We start from the raw sequence: 19828 nt of genomic DNA, 5'->3' as shown, positions 1-19828 counted from the left end.
TGATTAATCAGTCACTTATATTCTATATATATACAGTTTATTGTAATTCAATGCAAATGTGAATCTGCAGAGATGTAGTTATTTATTAACTTTAAGGGATAATAAATCATACGTTTCTGCTTATCTCTTACCTCTAAGCACATGCAAAGAGTTGTGGGACTGTTCTAAAGGGACTGTAACAAAAAAATAAAAAAAAGTTGCTCTTTCACTTTAAGTGTAATAACAATAGATGTTATATGTGGCCCGGCTAGCTCAGTCGGTAGAGCATGAGACTCTTAATCTCAGGGTCGTGGGTTCGAGCCCCACGTTGGGCGCAATGTTTTTGCTACAGTTTATATTCAATAGCCACAACTCATTTATCTTATTATATATGGAACTCCTTAGTGATACTTTCATTTTTTTTAAAAAAACTTTTTCAAGATGAAAGTTTTGTATATTTGGCAGTGGCTTTGGCTAACTGTGTGCTGAGTCCTGTAATCCCATGTCACCATGTAGCAGCCCAGGGAACAGTGGCTTATTTTCAAGCAAACAACAAGAGGGTTATCCAGACTGTGTGTCTGGACATGTGATTACTACACCTATAAAATCAATGCAAGAGATAAGTCTCATTTCCAATGAAATGTACCATGTGACCGGCACAGTTTCTGTAGTGTAGTGGTTATCACGTTCGCCTCACACGCGAAAGGTCCCCGGTTCGAAACCGGGCAGAAACAGCTGAACATTTTTGTACTTACAATTTTTTTGTTAATTGATAAAAAACTTTAATTGCACTGAATCATGCAATTTTCCATTTTGAAAAAAATATTTCCAGATAAAGCGTGATAATTTCTGCAGAATACAGATCCTCCGACACAACAGGGTTAATCAGTGACTTGTGGGCTACACAGATTGGCTATAGAAAGCCCATGTGTCTTTAACATGCTGTGTAGCCCCCTCCTACAGTGACGGAGCCTTGGGTCATGTGACCATGATTGCCTGTCTCAATTTAAGGAGAAGTGTGAGCTGCATTGTAAGTGAAGCCCTTCCGGGCAGGGAGAGTTGCAGGCAGAAATTTTCGCCTATAGGCTGAGACACAGGCTTATACCTATTCCTATTCAATAGAGCATCACAATGCCGCTCTAAATAGGCTGGTAGTATATGAGCATCCATCTTTTAAGGTGGCCATACACGTGCAGATAAAGCTGCCGATATCGGTCGTTTGAACCAATTTGACAGCTAATCTGCCTGTGTATGGGGGCTTCCAACGGGTCTTCCCGATCAATATCTGGCCACGATATCGATCGGGAAGGTTTGATTTTTAACTGACTGACCCGTCGGAGCCCCTTGGCGTAACGTAATTTGATTGTTCGGCCATACGGCCGCCAAACGAGCGGATCTTTGAGTCTATGGTCAGCTTTACTCTCACCACTGCTACAAAGTAGTATATACATACCTTCCAACTGTCCTGTTTTCTGTGGGACAGTCCCGATTTTGACAGCTCAGTCTGCAGTCCTGGGTTTCTTACTGAAATGTCCCGACTTTCTCTTTGATCCCCTGCACTGACGCCAAAAGAAAATACAAAATTTCTAAAACGTAATTAAAATAAGAGGCTTTTTTTTTTGGCAGAGAGCCCAGAACAGTCAGCAGCTGCATTTGTAAGAATTTAATATAAGCAAAGAAACAATTGTAACTATTTAAGATACGCAAAGATACAATTGTAACAATTTATAACAAGCAAAGATACAATTGTAACTATTTAAGATCAGCAGCTCTCTTGGGAGAACTGAGACCTGCAGCTTAAAGGGCAATTGCAAAACTGTTATACCACATAAAACATTGCACTACACCTTCCAGAAATGTGTTCAAACTCCCATAACCTGCCAGATTTTGTAAAATGGATGTGGTTATTAGAGGGGGGTGTCCATAAAATGGGCGTGTCCTAAAATCACTGTGCTTCAAGTGGCACAAGTTTTTATCCCTCTGTTTGTTTTTCAAATGTCCAGAGGTATGGAATTGTGCCAGCAGTTCATTCATAGTGAGTGCTTCATATACCAGTATGGGACCTGTTATCCAGAATGCTCGGGACCTGGGGTTTTCCGGATAACGGATCTTTCTGTAATTTGGATCTTCATACCTTAAGTCTACTAGAAATTAATTTAAACACTAAATAAACACAATAGGCTGGTTTTGCTTCCAATAAGGATTAATTATATCTTAGTTGAGATCAAGTACAATCTACTGTTTTATTATTATAAAGAAAAATGAAATCAATTTTCAAAATTTGGATTATATGGATAAAATGGAATCTGTTTCATAATTGGTAGCTTTCTGGATATTGGGTTTCCAGATAAGGGATCCTATACCTGTACTATATTCATAGTATTATACAGCTCCAAGCATCTTCCTCTATTGTGTCTAACAGAACGGCTATTTTGTGTGTCTCTGGATATTTGGAAGCACCAGTTGCAGTCAGATACAGCTGCAATTTCTGTTCCCACCTCCTCCAGCTTTTCACTGTAGTTGCCAGAAAATATTAAAGGATTTGGAGCTTTAAACTGCTCCATTCTTAGGCAGGCACACAATCTTCTATCTCTATTAATGTCCCTAATAGCACACAGTGTATTCTTCTTGAACTACTCAGAGGAAGAAAGTAGATCAACACATAGCCTTATGCATTTCAGCGGGTACTCAATCATAGTCTGCATTCGGTGCTTTCAGAAGAGATAACATCAAAGCCAGAAAACAGCTGTCTCTGTGGCGCAATCGGTTAGCGTGTTCGGCTGTTAACCGAAAGGTTGGTGGTTCAAGCCCACCCAGGGACGTTTTGGTTTTATTATCATAAAGATGGAATGGTTTTACATTGTCTGTTTGGCTTGGTCTCCACTGAGCTACATCTGTGTTTGGGTTTAGTAAGGTTCCACAGGGGCTACAGCCATCACGGTTGACCAGGTATGTCTTAAGGCAGGGATCCCCAACCTATTGAACCCGTGATAAATATTCAGAAGAAAAAGGAGTTGGGGAGCAACACTAGCGTGAAAAATGTTCTTGGGGTGCCAAATAAGTGGTGTGATTGGCCATTTGGTAGCCCCTATGTGGATTGTCAGCCTACATTGAGACTCTGTTTGGCAGTGCACCTGGTTTTTATACAACTAAAACTTGCCTCCAAGTCTGGAATTCAAAAATAAGCACCTGCTTTGAGGCCACTGGGAGTAACATCCAAGGGGTTAGAGAGTAACATGTTGCTCACGAGCTACTGGTTGGGTCATGTGTTAGATGGTGGCTATAGGAAACAACAACATCTGTGATTGCAAATATCTTATCAGCATGTTCATGTACATCACCACATGTATGAAGAGCCACGGTGCACCTCCCTGGGCCTTCAACTTGAGAGTGGAAAACACTGTAAGGACGTAGAGCAGGCACTCAGTGATCAGTCCTCCGGTCAGACTTGTATAATTTCAAATGGATTTATTGAAGCACAAAAAAGATGATCAGCCTTAGGTGTTTCGTGTTCTCTGTGAGTATCATATTCTGTGATTAGAGTACACCTTTAATTAGTTAATTCAACAATTGTTGCTATCCTTATTTTTGGACCATTTTAACTCATTTCCGTGTAAATAAATATAGATGTTAATTATTGAACAGTGAGCAGTTGATTTAGAGGGCACAAAAGGATAACCCCTTTTAAGTGTATTAACCATTAATAATAAATTCAGTGACGAGTTAAATACATTTACAATTATTCTAACTGCCATTGTGATGTGCATCACGGTCAATGTGTGAGACCCTATTGAACCCCCACCCTAGAACATTTTTTTTTCAAAACCTACTTTTTCCGACTAGTGGATAACTAGTTTTAGCCACAAGGCTTCCACTTGGCATGAATAACAAGAATGATATATTATATTATTTCTAACTTTGGTTTGAATAGATACTATTAATGGGTATCTGGTTTTGTCCAATATCATTAGCTGTTTCTATAAATTACTGACCCAATTCTTGTTCTGTGATATTAACTGGATGTTATTTTTTTTTTAAAGTGTCAATAAAGTTTTGTTTGAATTGTATTGGCTTCAACACTGAGAGTACCCACATGGCTGACGTGGGTGTGGCCCTAGTGAGGAACTTTTCACATGAACGTTACCTGACTGTACCATTTGTGAATGTGATTAGTGAGAAGAGTAAATCTTTTGCCTATGATTGTGTTGTGAGAACACGAAATGCATAAGGCTGTTCATGTTTCTTGTACTTTAATAAATCCACATAAAATTGTGAGTGTTCCTGGAGGACTGCTTATTGAGTGCCAGCTCTACATGCACGTGGAAGCGCTTCAGCAATCCCTGGTGGTCTAGTGGTTAGGATTCGGCGCTCTCACCGCCGCGGCCCGGGTTCGATTCCCGGTCAGGGAACTTGCATTTTTTATTTGAAATCATTTTAAAAAAACAGAATATTAGGAAATTATGTGTCTGTTAACATATACATTGCCCTCTATTCAGATTTACTAATCAACAATATGATAAACTAGATCATTATCCATTATTTGTTCCCTAGTTACAAACTGCTATATGAATAAACCAACCCTAATCCCCCCAAAGGTTTACTCCCAGTTTTGAATTTTTATGCAGGTGGACACGACTTATTCTGCTGCCCCTGGTATCATTCAGGTTTGTGTGCTTATCATCTACTCTGGGTTTTGCTGGGGTCTGACTAATTTAATTGAACAGCTATGTCCTACAAATTAAGCAATTTTTAGGCATTTTGCATTCATTAAAGTTGCTTAGGTTTTTTTGAAAAAGAGACCTACATGAAATAATATTTTACGGGACAAACTGGGTTTGAACATAGAAGCAATTTTTTATACTGGAGTTATAACAAAATGATTTTCCCTTGTTTTCTTAAGATGTGCAAAGCTGCCCTTATACATAACTCATAAGTGCAGCCCCCAATGCACCTACTGTATTGCTCCAGTTTAAGGGTGTTTGGTGGCTGCATCTTTAAGGGCACCTATACAAGTGGTGTATCATTTAGTTTTACTGATAGGCGAATAAATTCGCCAGGCACGAATTTGCAGCGAGTTTCCACGTTTCTGAGTTGGCGAATAAATTTGTGAAACTGCGGAGAAAATTAGCCAGCGAAAAATTCGCTGCGTCAAAAACATTTGGGCACGTGTCAGAATAGGCGAGCGCATAAAAATTGTCAACATTATTCGGACGCACATTGCCTTTAATACATTTGGACAAAATAGGCACGCATATACGCATATAAAAATTGTCGTTGGTGCAGACCGCCTGTTGACTTAAATGCGTTTCACAAATTCGACCAATCAGTATTACGTTTGGTAAAAATGTCTGTTTTTTAAAGCTGTAATTGCGATTATAGGTAGACATCTAACTTTGGATCTTTTTTTCTTCATTTCCAGCCAAACCCCAAATTTTACAGAGAACTCTATTGACAGACAATTCTGCATGTAGGAAAGCAAGTTGCAGTTGAATAGCAGCACGTGTGTACTTTCCAGAAATATTTAGTTTGTGATAGGGATCCACCGAATCCAGGATTTGGTTCTGGATTCGGCCAGGATCCGGCCTTTTTCAGCAGGATTTGGATTCGGCCGAATCCTTCTGTCCAGCTGAACCGAATCCGAATTTGCATATGCAAATTAGGGGTGGGGAGGGAGATTGCGTGACTTTTTGTCACAAAACAAGGAAGTAAAAAATGTTTGAATATGCAAATTAGGATTCAGATTCGGTTCAGTATTCGGCTGAATCTTTCGCGAAGGATTCGGGGGATTCGGTGGATTCAGTGCATCCCTAGTTTGTGAGGGGTATTTTACAGGAAAGGAGGTGTTTAGACTGGAAAACCACAAGGTGTACACTTCGATGCATGTAGTGGGCTCCAACCAAGGACAAATCCCATCAGCCCCATTTCCACGAAAGGTCTGTAAGTCAACTATTATATCAGGCCAGTAAGACAGAGGAGGGAACTGTGAGCAGCAGTGGTGGCTAGCAGGTGTGTCCCCTAAGGCCCCCACTACAAAATAACACAAAAAGGCATCAACTTGTAATTGCATTATAAAGAGTATTAAATATTTATTAAAATATATTTTAAAAAAAAAATATAGCAGAGGATGGTTTCGATCCATCGACCTCTGGGTTATGGGCCCAGCACGCTTCCGCTGCGCCACTCTGCTGTGCACTACACCAGTGCTATTTTAGCATAGATGGTTAATACAGAAGCTACTAACTGTTTTAGTATCATTGACTGTTATCTGCCACTAACACTGAGCCACTAGTAATATCACTGTGCAGCATGTGCTCTAACTCTGAGACTCCAGCCCAGATAACTGCACATGTGCAAAAAAACATTTTTTAAGTTTTTGTCCCTCTTTTGTTTTTGAAATATTGGGAGGTATGGAATTGTGCCAGCAGTTCATTCATAGTGAGTGCTTCAGGAGTCTCATATACCATATTCATAGTATTATACAGCTAGAAGCATCTTCCCCTATTGTGTCTAACAGAACGGCTATTTTGTGTGTCTCCGGATATTTGGAGCACCAGTTGCACTCAGATACAGCTGCAATTTCTGTTCCCATCTCCTCCAGTTTGCCGGAAAATATTAAAGGATTTGGAGCTAGAAACCACTCTATTCTTAGCCAGGCCCACAATCTTCTATCTCTATTAATATCCCTAATAGAAACAATGTATTCTTCTTAGGGATGCACCGAATCCAATATTTTAGATTCCGGCCGAACCCCTGAATACTTCGTAAAAGATTCGGCTGAATACATAACCAAATCTGAATCCCAATTTGCATATGCAATTTAGGGATGAGAAGGGGAAAGATGTTTTACTTCATTGTTTTGTGACAAAAAGTCACGCGATTTCCCTCCCCAACACTAATTTGTATATGCACATTAGGATTCGGTTTGGCCGGGTGGAAGGATTCGGCCCAATCTGAATCCTGCTGAAAAAGGCCGAATCCTGGATTTGGTGCATCCCTAATACTTCTTGAACTACTCACAGTTATCTGAGGGTTTGGCTGCAGATTTCTGCAGAGTGAGAGGAAATTAAAGGGGTTGTTCACCTTTGAGATAACTTTTAGTGTGATGTAGAGAGTTGTAAGAAATGTCCATTTTGGGTATGCCATTTTGTTATGTTACATATGAATTTGTGAATTTATGCAGTGTCTGCAAAGTTAATCTTCCAGAAAGCTCACATTCCACGTCACACCCTTACACAAATTCCAATATCAAAGGGTTGTCTTGGAATTGTAGCTGGTTTCTACAGGAGCTAGAAAATGATTTTGCTTCAACCCGTTGGCATTTTTCATGTTTTGTTGCCTCACAACCTGGAATTAAAATGGATTGTTTGAGAGTTTGCACCATTTCATTTACAGAACATGCCTATAACTTTTTTTTATTATTGTGAAGCAAACAACAAATAGGACCAAATAACAGAATTCTCCAGCGTGCATAACTGTTCACCCCTCCTAAAGTCAGTACTTTGTAGACCAACCTTTTATAGCAATTACAGCGGCAAGTCACTTTGGATGAGTCTCTATGAGTTTGCTACATCTTTCCTCTGGGATTTTTGACCATTCCTCAAGGCAAAACTGCTCCAGCTCCTTCATGTTGGATGATTTTCGCTTGTGAACAGCAATCTTCAAGTCTGACCACAGATTCTCAATTGGATTGAGGTTGGACTTTGACTAGGCCATTTCAGCACATTTAAATATTTCCCCTTTAACCACTCGAGTGTTGCAGTTTAGCAGTATGCTTCGGGGGCATTGTCCTGCTGGAAGGTGAATGTCATGATCGGCACACTAAATCCAGAACCAATGCTTCCTGGTCTCGGCTCTTGCTTCTGTCTTTAATAGCCACCTTTCACCTCGGGAGAAGCCCTAAGCTAATTGGATGCCACCAGGTCTTACTAAGAGAGGAGAAAAGCTAAAGGTTCTGGATGAGCAATGGGGCACAATCATTTCACCAAGGATACTGGATGGAAGAGATACAGCTTGGAAGACCAACCACACAATGTAGCGTGGACGGGCAGGCCAGCACAAGCAGAGTTAAGAATAGTCAAACAGGCCGGAATCAGGATGGGGAGTGTAGAATAATCAGACAGGCAACGATCAGCTTGGAGAGGTCAGAATAAACAGGCAGGCCCAAATTTATATAGAGGGTGCCCCTAGACTCGTGGTCGTTCGTCACGCCTGTCCACTCCCTTTATTCACTCAAATTTTCATCATCGGGACTGGAACAATGGGGATTGGTCCACAGGAGGTTTAAAAAAACTATTGTATCTCCTGCTCATCCCCAGCCACAAGGCTTCCACTTGGCATGAATTACGTGTATGATATATCATGCTATTTCTAACCTTGGTTTGAATACATACTAATAATGGATCATTTATATTGTCCAATATCATTAGATGTTTATATGAATTACTGAATGACTAATTTTTCTTCTGTGATATTCATTGGTTGTTGTTTTTTTAAATGTGTCAATAAAGTTGTCTTTGAATTGTATTGGCTTCAACACTGAGAGTACCCACATGGCTGACGTGGGTGTGGCCCACCTGATGGGTGGAATATACATGAGATGAGATTGGCTGTATCATTTGTGAATGAGATTGATGGACAGTCATTTAAATATTCTGTGAAAATAGTAAATCTATAGCCTATGATTGTGCGAACACGAAATATATAAGGTTGTTTATTTTGCTTGCACGTCAATAAATCGTAAAAAAAAAAAATTGTAAAACTTCCTGGAGGAATGCTCATTGAGTTCCGGTTCTACATGCATGCAGGAGATTTTTCAGCAGTCCCTGGTGGTCTAGTGGTTAGGATTCGGCGCTCTCACCGCCGCGGCCCGGGTTCGATTCCCGGTCAGGGAACAAGTATTTTTTTTTCTTTTTAATCATTCAAAAAAAAAAAAAACCAAGAGTGGTGGACACTCCATATATTCGATATTATATTAAATATTCTGTGAGAAGACATCAACTTTAGCCTATGATTGTGAGAACATGAAACGAGTTAAGGCCCCCATACATTCGCCAATAAAAGCTGCCTACAGATCGAGTTGGCAGCTTATTGACTAGTGTGGTGATATCAGGCCGAAAGTTGGCCAGATCTTGATCGGACAGGTTAAAAAATCCTGTCAAATAGCGGCCGCATCTGTGCATGTATATGGTCCCGCGATCCAACTGCCCATATCAGATGCATTTTGAGCCGATCGTTGGGCCCTAGGACCCAAGATCGGATCAGCCCGATATCGCCCACTTCAATGTGGGCATATAGGGAAGAGATACGCTTTTTTGGCTACATCGCCAAATGCGTGCATCTCCGTGTCTATGGCCATCTTAAGGCTATTCATGTTTCTTGTCAATAAATCCACATAAAATTGTGTCTTCCTGGAGGAATGCTCATTGAGTGCAGGTTCGACATGCATGGCGACGTATTTCAGCTGTCCCTGGTGGTCTAGTGGTTAGGATTCGGCGCTCTCACCGCCGCGGCCCGGGTTCGATTCCCGGTCAGGGAACATGCTTTTTTTTTTTTCTTTTAAATCATTTTGAAAAAACATAATATTAGGAAATTATGTGTCTGCTTACATAAACATTGCCCTCTATTAAGATACCCTCTATTAATCAGCAATATGACAAACCAGATGATTTTTATCCATTATTTGTTCCCTAGTTACAAACTGCTGTATGAATACACCAACCTTAATCCCCCAATAAATGTTTACTCCCAGTTTTGAATTGTTATGCAGGTGGGCAGAACAGAGAAGCAAGGGTGATGCCGTTGAATAGCAGCAGTTGTTTACTTTCAAGAAAGATAACTGAAAATCCTATCATACTTACAGAGATTTTCATTTCCTGGACTGAAACATGGCAGTGGGCAACCAATGGGGCCCATCCCCCCATCACGTGACAGTAATTAGCAAGCAATCAGTAAATTTGGCTCCCTGCCCTACTAGCAAAGAATAAATGTTGGTGCAGGGCCCACTGATAACTCACGTATAGATCAGACCAAAGCTAGCCTATAATTAAGTGTCCTAGTGACACGAAACACGTCAGGCAAGAGATGATTGTATAAATAAAGTATCCACATGCCTTTGGTCTGATCTATACGTGAGTTACCAGTGTGCCCTGCACCAACATTTATTCTTTGTATATGGATTGTCCGCTCCCTTGATGAGCTGAGGGCCTGTGGTTGGAGCACCTGGACCACGTTTCCACTTTGGTGAGTGATACTACAAGATCAAATTAGCTTTAGGCTTAAAATGTTTTTGGTCCCTGCCCCACTAGCCCATTCTCATTGACTGAAAGCCGAGAGCTCTCCCCACTAGGGTCAGGAAGTAGGGTTGCCACCTGGCTGGTATTTTACCGACCTGGCGGGTAAAAGTTATGGTTGATGCCAATGTTATTAATAGGGAAAAAAGATAAATATATAGGAAGGCCGGTATTTTTTTCCATAAAAGGTGGCAAGCCTATCGGGAAGCCCGGTGCCGACTTCCATGTTTCAGTCCAGGAAACAAAAGTCTCGGTAAGTATGATAGGATTTTCAGTTTTCCTGTTCCTTCACATGGCAGTGGGCAACCAATGGGATTTAACAAGCTATAACATTAGGAAGGGATAATTATGAACACTACACCACTATGCAGTCCACTGCCCCCCCCATCAAGTCAATGAGAGTGACTGACCGAAACCTCCCTTATTTTAGCATCGGGGCCCATAGAAAATTGAGCAATGTGCATTTTTGAATGACATGGGTAGACTATTGTGAAAACCATCACAGTGTTGACATGGCAGCACTAATGTCCAAAATAGTGGAACCCCAAGAAACAATAGTTTGATAAGTTACTCAACCATCTGACAGTAATATAATCATCAATATGTAGTAAGGCTTAGAATTAATAAACTCAAATACTTATAGTTTGAGAGGTGAACCCATCAACTTTAATCTGTTGTAAAGTTTTCCAGGTATCCCAGTGGGCCAGTCCAACCCTGAAGGAAGGGGAAGTTAAAGAGGAGATGAGGAGGTAAAGGGGAGGGGAAGGAGACAAGGAAGTGAAAGGGACAGTGTAGGGGAGTATGGACAGTAAATCTGGGCCTGCTCAACAAAAAGATGTTTCTGCCCGGTTTCGAACCGGGGACCTTTCGCGTGTGAGGCGAACGTGATAACCACTACACTACAGAAACTACCATTGCTCCCCCTGTTGCAACAAAGCAATTTACCATCTGAAGTACTGAACAATCTATTCAAAACTCACCTTTCAATCAACTGGCTAGCAAACAGTGTTTCTGGAGTCCAGGATTATAGACAACGTAAATGGACAGATACTGTTTTCATGCAAATAAAATCATTTGATTATATTTCAAAAATATTGAAAATGTTTAATCAATGTATATTTCTTTCATTTTACAAAAAATGTTTTCAGGTGGGGATCCCTTTTATTATTACAGATATCCTTAAACTATTAATTACTTAAAGTGATACTGACACTAAATATTTTCTTTTGAAAATATTTCTCTACATTAAAAGTTACCTATAGGTCATGTTGATCATTTTTCACTGATAGTTCTGCTTTTAGTAATTGCTATTTGAAGTTCCTACACCTGACTGTTTTGCCAACCCGACTGTCCCTTCTTAACCCGTCGGTTAGAGTTTCTAATGCCAACGGACTCCTGCTGCACAAATATGGCAGCCCCCTCATACAGGAACAGGGTAGTAAGAAAGTTAATGTAAAAGCATCAGGCAAATACTTTTATGGCAAAATTATAAATAGCATTCAAAGATAATGTTATGATAGATAATAAAAAGGTTATTTTCTAATGTCAGTATCTCTTTAACTTCAGTCCAGCAGTAAAGCAGGTTATATTTAGGCCTAAAGGCTCAACTCGATGGATGTGTGTCTTTTTTTTTAACCCAAATTACTATCAGACCCAGATTTATGAGAAGGCCGCAAAAGTCCGGGCCTAGGGCAGCACAAATGAAGTGGCGGCATGCTGACTAGTCGTTTCTACATTTTTTCTGAAGCTTTTACACTTGGATGTGCAGGAGATTTCACTGCTTAAATCATCTGCACACTAAGACCCTTGTAGAGGAACACACATATAAACAATACATTGTCCATGGGGGACTTGGCCTTGGGGTGCTGGTTGACAAATCCAAACTATGTTATTATGTGAAAATGCTGTAACAGCCAGTTGTGATGAATCAGCCGAGCTCACACTAAAGTTGCCACTATTCCGGAAAAAAATATGGGCCTTCCTATATATTTATCTTTTTTCCCTATTAATAACATTGGGATCAACCATCATTTTTACTGGCCAGACTGGTAAAATACCGGCCAGGTGGCAACCCTACTCACACACATATACATACTGTAAAAGAAAAGAAGCAACTAATATGAACAGACTAAGGGATATTCAGTGCGCATTTTAAAGAACAATCATGGGCGGATTTTCATTAAGGCTTGGGGAGGCTAAGCCTCCCCAAACCTGCCTGACACCTCAAAGAAAAGAGAAATAAAAATCTCCCCTACTGAATGCCGCTGTTTAAACATGGGGAAAACTCCTGCCCTGCGTGTCTGCAAACTCTGATGCTGTAGAAAATCAGCTACACTCCGATTGGGGCTTTCCCCTTGAAGCTTTTCCAATCAGAGCACACCTCTCATAACAGACCAAGCTATAGACCAATCAGCACACAGAAGAGGGCGGGCCTGTGGACACTTTAGGAACTGAAGGAACGGCAGAAGAGAAGGCAGATGCAGTGATAAAGACAAAGATTCGCAAGTAAGGAAATGTTTTGGTTTGGTAGTTTGAGGTTAAGGAACTTACAGTCCAGGGGTAACTATAAACTAATCTGCATTTTCCCTGACTGTGACACCCATGCTTTGGTTTGATGCAAAGAAAGTAGATAAGCAGCCCTAAAATGAGTGTCATTATAAATCCACTTGTGTTGTTACTGATCTTTCTTAACCCTGAACTGGCTTCTATGGTGTTTAATGGAGGGAATAGAAATAATTTTAAACCATGATGACTTCTGTTAAAACAGCACATCTGCCAGGAGTTCTAGTTTGAGAACCAGGGCCTGAACTAGGGGTGGGCAGAGTAGGCACGTGCCTAGGGCGCAAAGGTGGAGGGGCGACAGGCACGTACTTACTCCTACCCCTAGTCCGGTCCCTTCTCTGCCGCAGAAGCGCGCAACTAGCCGGCGCAGCAGCCAGGCAGGCTGCCTAGGGCGCCTGCCCGGCTTGGCCCGGCTTTGTTGAGAACCTACAGTATGTTCCCACATCTCTGATAAAATGTTTCTCCTAATGTAATACCCAAAGATAAAGGCACTGATTACTATATCAAAGTGAAGGAAGGGATATACAGAGGCCTATATGTTAATTTTTGCGGTTCCTTGCACAGCTTTATCCCATTGTGTAATACAGTGCTACGTCTCAATGACAGGCTTCCTGTGTTTCATTAGCTGTTTTTATCTTTATCAACATTTGCAATTTTGACTAAATATATGACTGCTGTCCTGATCCTATGTCTGCTCTGGACTATTTTAGGACAGAGACACACGCTCAGATTTGGGGAGATTAGTTGCCCAGCAACAAATATCCTCTTCTTTGCGCAACTAATCTCCCCAAACTGCCTTCCCCTGCCTTCGTTTCCGAAGTTGCCTCACAAGGAAACTTTGGGCGACTTCGTAAGATAAAGCGCTCCGAATACCATCCCGCCGGTGATGTACATTCTAGCCGGCGGGAAGGCAGGGGAGGCAGTTTGGGGAGATTAGTTGCCCAAAGAAGAGGATATTTGTTGCTGGGCAACTTAAATCAAACTGCTTCATTAGCTGAAATACTTCTAGTAATCTCAGACACCCATGTCCCAATCCTAAATTAACCCTTTCACTGATTTTTGCTTGAGGGGCTGTATGCACATGTAGTTTTTATTTATTTTCTTTGTTCTTTTCATTTTGTGTTTGTTCAGGGGAAGCACTTATGACACTATGGCTGGGAAACATATATAGCTAAAATGGTTAAGATTGGGCTGAAGGGAAAAAACAGTGCATAACAGAAACAAGTGGAGTGAGAGGAAAAGGCAAGCTATAAGGAAACAACATGAAGAAAAATATATGAAAGAAGTGAATGTGATGAGAGTGGAGTGACAGAAATGGAGGAATAACAGAATTCTAAAGAGGCTTATAAGGAAAGGGAAGTGAAGGGAGTAGGGTCAAAAGACAACAAAAAGGAAAGAGGAATATATGTGAACATTTTTGTTGGAAAAAATACCTAAGTTGTAGATTAGTGACCATTTATGTGCATTGGGACTTGTACATGAAACTGGTGTGTGAGGCGACTGTATGTAAAATTAGCATTTAATTATTCTGCTATATTATGTGTTTTACTTTTACCCTGTCTTTTTGTTTTTACACCCTTAATATTTTGATGTCACTGACCCCGGCATCTAAAAATTATTGTTCTGTGAGGTTCAGATTCAGGGTCGGAATGGGCTGGCAGGACACCTGGAAAAACTCTGTAAGCCCCAGCTCTTTTGGGCCCCATCAGCCCAGACCCGCTCCCTACACAACCACTTACCTCCATGACCACACGGTGTGTAGAAAACGGTACACTCGCATGGCGGTAAACGGCAGTGCAGGGAGCGGGTCTGGGCCGATGGGGCCCAAAAGAGCAGGGGCTTACCCTGGTTTGCGGCTGGGATGGGGGTAAAGAGGGTGTATTGTGGCTGGGGGGGGCACAGGGGATGGTTTGGGGGGCACTGAAGCTGCAGACCGGTGGGCCCTGGTGCGATTGTTACTTTTTATTTCTATTTAGACCCTCTTTTACTCATATTTCCATCTCTTGTTTAAGCCATTGCCTGGTTGCTGCAAATAAGACTTTAGCAACCCGATTGCCGCTGAAATACCAAATTCAGGAGCTGTTGAGCAAAACTCTAAATAATTTTAAAAAAACACACAAAATAAAAAATGAAGACTAATTGCAAATGATCTTAGAATATTAATGTCTGCATGATACTAAATGTTAATTTAAAAGTGAACAACTATTTGAAGGCCTCCCATGTATGGGCAACTTTAGCCTTCCCAACAAGAAAAATCACCCTCCGCCTATGAGAACAATCTTTATAAAGAACACATTTTTGGGGTCTAAAACTTACGGTGGAGGAAAAACCAAAACAAGATAACCACTAAGAGCTCTTCCAAAAACACCCATTCTTCTTTGGCTTTTTTGCCATACTCTCCCCCCCACACTGGTTCCTTGCCCTTCGGAATGCAGCGTAATTGATCGTTTTGCACTGCTCCGGCTGTGAAGCTTTCAGTGATTTCATTGTGCAACTTTGAGAGGCAGCGGATAAGAACAGGCCCAGATTTGTGGCAAGACCACAAAGACCCGTTGGCCGGGCTTAGGGTGGCAGAAATTCAGGGATGGCATGCCACCTAGCCACATTCAAGTAAGCTGCACATGTGCATATTCACATATACGCATATTCAAGATGTGTGCATATACTTGCATGCACAAGCGGACGGGACAGAAAGGGGAGGGTGACGTGGACGAGGAAAGTAAGGGGAGGGGGTCATGGACAGAGAAGGAGAGGCATGCCGGGGGGCGATGAGCAGAGATGGCCTTGGGGCAACCTATTTTTAAATCCGGGCCTGGGTATAACCATATAGCTTATCTGCTTCAAGCTTGTTGTGCCTCATACAGCACGGTGGTTTAATTACACATACTGCAGGTGAATCATTAACGGCCAAAAACCCACCAGGCTACAGACAATTAGAACCTCTATCCTCCTTAGGAGATATTCTATTAAATGAATAGCCATATACAAAGCTTGTGCATTGATTACAGCACAGGATGCAAACTGCAAACAAACTCTCATAAGACCATAACAGGAATTAGTCAGGCTGTACATTTATTTTGTTATTCGAAGCCTTTCTTAAAGGAAAACATAGTTATTCGACTTATCTACTTACAGGCTGTATGTGAACTGAAGGCAGGCCTGGACTGGCAATCTGTGGGTTCTGGCAAATGCCAGAGGGGCTGCTATAAGGTGTAATAGAAAGTCATTATATATTGGGCTGGTTGGGGGATGATTGGGCCTCTGTGTACCTGAAATGCCAGGGCCGATTTTAATTCTCAGTCCGGACCTGACTGCAGGTGAAACATCCTTTTCTTGTTAAGAGATTTCCATTTAGGGAAATATCAAGTTCCTTTAGGTCACCGTTGCTTTTAAACACACAGCCTACCTGAAAGCTGTTAACTGCAGCCAAATTTGCATGGCTAATGAGCAGCCTGTTTTTGTAACACATTGTTACATCGAGCAGCTTGTCAAGGAAAAAAAGAACAGAACTTTATCCTGAGGATTCCGTGGGGTTTGTCCAAAACCCGGCCTCTGAGGCTCCTTTACTCACCCACTTCTCCTGCCCGTATTCATCATTTAACACCAGGAGGGGAGATAAATGATATAAAAACACTCTGGGGCATTTAGAATTGCCCAGCAAACCAATAGCTTGTAGTTTCAGCTTACCTGCTCTGAAGTTCTATCATGCAGAGTGCACAGTGAGGAGAGCCCTCATTCACATGGAGGAAAACATCGTCTTATTGCAAACTTGCCCAAAGGCTTTGCGGCTGACTGCAATGGATGGCCATGGTCGGATTAGGCCCTCGCAGAACTCACACAGGTAGAAATACCCATTGCTTGCTAATTACTGTCACCTGATGGGGATGGGCCCCATTGGTTGCCCACTGCCATGTGAAGGAACAGAAAATGTTTTGTGGGGGTATTTCATAGGAAAGGAGGTGTTTAGACTGCAAAACCACAAGGTGTACACTTCAATGCATTTAGTGGACTCCAACCAAGGACAAATCCCATCAGCCCCATTTCCACCAAAGATCTGTAAGTCAACTATTATATTAGGTTAGTAAGACACCCTGTAAGAAGAACTGTGAGCAACAGTGGTGGATGGCAGGTGTCCCCCCGCTACAAAATGACAAAAAAAAAAGGAATCAACTTGTAATTGCATTATTTTGTTTTCTGTATTTAGAAATTAAAAGTAGTAGAGGATGGTTTCGATCCATCGACCTCTGGGTTATGGGCCCAGCACGCTTCCGCTGCACCACTCTGCTGTGATCTGTAGTGTCATTATTTTAACATAGATGGTTAATACATAAGCTACTAACTGTTTTTGAGAATAGTATTGGTTGTTATCTGCCACTAACACTGAGCCACTAGTAATATCACTGTGCAGCATGTGCTCTGACTCTGAGACTCCAGCCCAGATAACTGCACATGCGCAAAAACTATCTGTATTTTATGCCCCAACTGCTGGAGCTAATGCTGATGTTTCATTAAGTCTGTCTCTGTGGCGCAATCGGTTAGCACGTTCGGCTGTTAACCGAAAGGTTGGTGCTTCAAGCCCACCCAGGGACGTTTTTCTCTTTGGTTTCAGCTGCCTCTGTGTACCTACCTGGGCCACAGCCATCATGGCCAAACTCTGTTATGTCTCAATCACCCTATAATTAAGGTTCACATATACAAGTGTTTAACCATTTCATAGTCTTCTTCAGAATTAACAGAGCTGATGCCAGTGCCAGTGCTGGGCTAAGATAACTGAGCACCCTAGGCCAGCTGGCATCTTCGCCCCCTCCTGCATTCACCTTCTATGGGTGTTAATTATGAGGGATGGCACTAAGAGTTGCTGGGATCAGTGTGTCATAGAGTGATAGGGTATAATAAAACGGTGGATATACAGTATATTGCTAGAGCCTGTGTGATGCATATTGCTGGGGTTACTATGCCATCAACTGATCAAAATACTGTGTCATATATTGCTGGGTCCAGTGGAAGGAATAGAAGTTTGTAGAGGTCCTTTATTTACTCTGTGGTACAAGTGCAACCATGCTCTTGTGTAAAGGTGGCCATAGATGTAGAGATCCGCTCATTTGGAGATATTGCAAAACGAGTGGATCTCTCCCCGATATGCCCACATTGAAGTGGGCGATATTGGGCTGATCCGATTTCGGGCCCTAGGGCCCAACGATTGGATCAGAATGGATGCGATATGGGTGGTCAGATCGCAGGACCACATAGATGCACAGATGCAGCTGCGATCCAACAGGATTTTTTAAACTGCCTAATCGAGATCTGGTTGACTTTTGGTCACACGGGCCAATAAGCTGCCGACTCGGTCTGTTGACAGCTTTTATCAGCCTGTGCATGGGGGCCTTTAGGGTAAGGAGACACTGGACGATTTGTCGCCAACGTTTTTAAAAAGCAAATCGTGGCGACATATCGCTCGTTTTGTCTCTGAACAAAACCAAATAAAAGACGCCAGCTCCTGTGCCCACAGTAGCTCCAAAACGCACTGAGACCCTTTTCCGAGCGATTTATCAGAAATACCATGTACTTAGAAAAGCACTGAAATCTCCTAGACACGCACACACATACAGATAAGTAGCAGCAATTGTATTCAAATTACAATGCGAACGCAATGACGCAAGAACGCAAGCACGTAAAGACGTCAGGTTACAGCGGGAAGCACAAACCGTTTCCGGTTTGGGTGGAGCACGTACTGCACAGAGTAATGGGATACAAATCGCTCTGTGCCAATAGTCGCTGTGAATCGTCTGTTCAAAAAAGACGATCGTCTTGTCGCCGCAATTTACTTTTTTAAAACGTTGGCCACAAATCGTCCAGTGTGTCCTTACCCTTAGAGGCAAGCCGTTATCTTGTGTTAGGGAGCTGATATCTGGTTACCTTCCCATTGTTCTGTTGTTAGGCTGCTGGGGGGGGGGGAAGGGAGGTAGGAATATCACTCACATTTGCAGTGCAGCAGTAAAGAGTGACTGAAGTTTATCAGAGCACAATTCACATGACTGGGGCTCCTGGGAAACTGTCAATATGTCTAGCCCCATGTCAGATTTCAAAATTAAATATTAAAAAAATCAGTTTGCTCTTTTGAAAAATGGATTTCAGTGCAGAATTCTGGAACAGCACTATTAACTGATGCATTATGATAAAAACATCCCATGACAGTATCAAGGATGCCTTTGACATAGTTGGCCATAGTTTTTAGTTGCTTAAGACACAAAATGTCTCAATGTTTTAAATATATTTATAATGGGTTGAGTGCAAAGGATTCTTGTATTTGTCTATATGTATTTTGTGGTCACAGCCTCATTGCACCCCCGCCTAATGGTTTTAAAAATTAGTGGTGAGCAAAACTTTCCCTTGTTTGTTATAGTTTATACAGGAGCAGTGACCAGCTCCATGTTGTAGCTCCCACCCTTCCCAGCTATAGTCAGGTGATCCCACTGGTGTCTAATAAAAGGGCAGCCATGTTTGGGAGTTTTAACTTTGAAAGCAGCAAGTAAGTTGCAGGTAAAACTTAGTCCCTGTGTAAAATGTATAATGAATGTCTCTGTAGTCATGCTATATTTATTGTAACATCTAAAATACAACATTACCCCACACGCAGCCTAACGCGTTTCATGCTTACCCAGCACTTAATCATATGGCCTATGACTACAGAGAAATAGTTTGGACTTTAAATGTGAAATGTTGCCCAGAAATACAGATAGCCTCAGTAAATGCATTAAAAGAGAAGTTTATGAGGCACTCACCTGATGGGATTCCCTTATCTGTTCAATAGATATCTGTCCAATATGTATCCAGACATAGGAGGGCATGCCCCATACATAGGCCAGTTGATTGCTGTCTCAGTATTGAGGAACCACATTGGTTAAATGGGCCTGGTGCAAGCTACCTAGTATTAGACCTCATATTGAAGGAGCCCCCTCTCTTACCCCAAAGGATCTCTTGGTGGAACTCAGCACTAG

The 19828-nt window shown here is 41.8% G+C and overlaps 1 protein-coding gene and 9 non-coding genes across 10 annotated transcripts in view; 8 read left to right on the top strand and 2 right to left on the bottom strand.

The window, feature by feature from the left end:
• Nucleotides 1-241: 241 nt before the first annotated feature.
• On the top strand, nucleotides 242-314 carry trnak-cuu. Its single transcript has one exon. It is a non-coding gene; the product is annotated as a tRNA-Lys (tRNA).
• A 326-nt stretch (nucleotides 315-640) lies between these two features.
• trnav-cac lies at nucleotides 641-713 on the top strand. The gene has a single exon. It is a non-coding gene; the product is annotated as a tRNA-Val (tRNA).
• A 2014-nt stretch (nucleotides 714-2727) lies between these two features.
• Nucleotides 2728-2801, top strand: trnan-guu. The gene has a single exon. It is a non-coding gene; the product is annotated as a tRNA-Asn (tRNA).
• Nucleotides 2802-4316: 1515 nt separating this feature from the next.
• Nucleotides 4317-4388, top strand: trnae-cuc. The gene has a single exon. It is a non-coding gene; the product is annotated as a tRNA-Glu (tRNA).
• A 1706-nt stretch (nucleotides 4389-6094) lies between these two features.
• trnam-cau lies at nucleotides 6095-6166 on the bottom strand. Its single transcript has one exon. It is a non-coding gene; the product is annotated as a tRNA-Met (tRNA).
• A 2632-nt stretch (nucleotides 6167-8798) lies between these two features.
• Nucleotides 8799-8870, top strand: trnae-cuc. Its single transcript has one exon. It is a non-coding gene; the product is annotated as a tRNA-Glu (tRNA).
• Nucleotides 8871-9442: 572 nt separating this feature from the next.
• On the top strand, nucleotides 9443-9514 carry trnae-cuc. Its single transcript has one exon. It is a non-coding gene; the product is annotated as a tRNA-Glu (tRNA).
• Nucleotides 9515-11104: 1590 nt separating this feature from the next.
• On the bottom strand, nucleotides 11105-11177 carry trnav-cac. Its single transcript has one exon. It is a non-coding gene; the product is annotated as a tRNA-Val (tRNA).
• A 1303-nt stretch (nucleotides 11178-12480) lies between these two features.
• The window catches only part of LOC108710640 (hepatic lectin), a 77191-nt gene continuing 69843 nt past the window's right edge, over nucleotides 12481-19828 (top strand). Inside the window, exon 1 of the mRNA XM_041587217.1 lies at nucleotides 12481-12773. Within this exon, the coding sequence (XP_041443151.1) occupies nucleotide 12773 (1 nt within the window). The 5' untranslated portion in view covers nucleotides 12481-12772. The remainder of the gene's footprint in view (nucleotides 12774-19828) is intronic.
• trnan-guu lies at nucleotides 17347-17420 on the top strand. Its single transcript has one exon. It is a non-coding gene; the product is annotated as a tRNA-Asn (tRNA).

This window comes from Xenopus laevis, chromosome 3L (assembly GCF_017654675.1).
Source record: "Xenopus laevis strain J_2021 chromosome 3L, Xenopus_laevis_v10.1, whole genome shotgun sequence".
Taxonomy (NCBI): Eukaryota; Metazoa; Chordata; class Amphibia; order Anura; family Pipidae; genus Xenopus; species Xenopus laevis.
The sequence above is the reverse complement of the archived record's forward strand: the minus strand, read 5'-3'. Positions and strand labels throughout refer to the sequence as shown.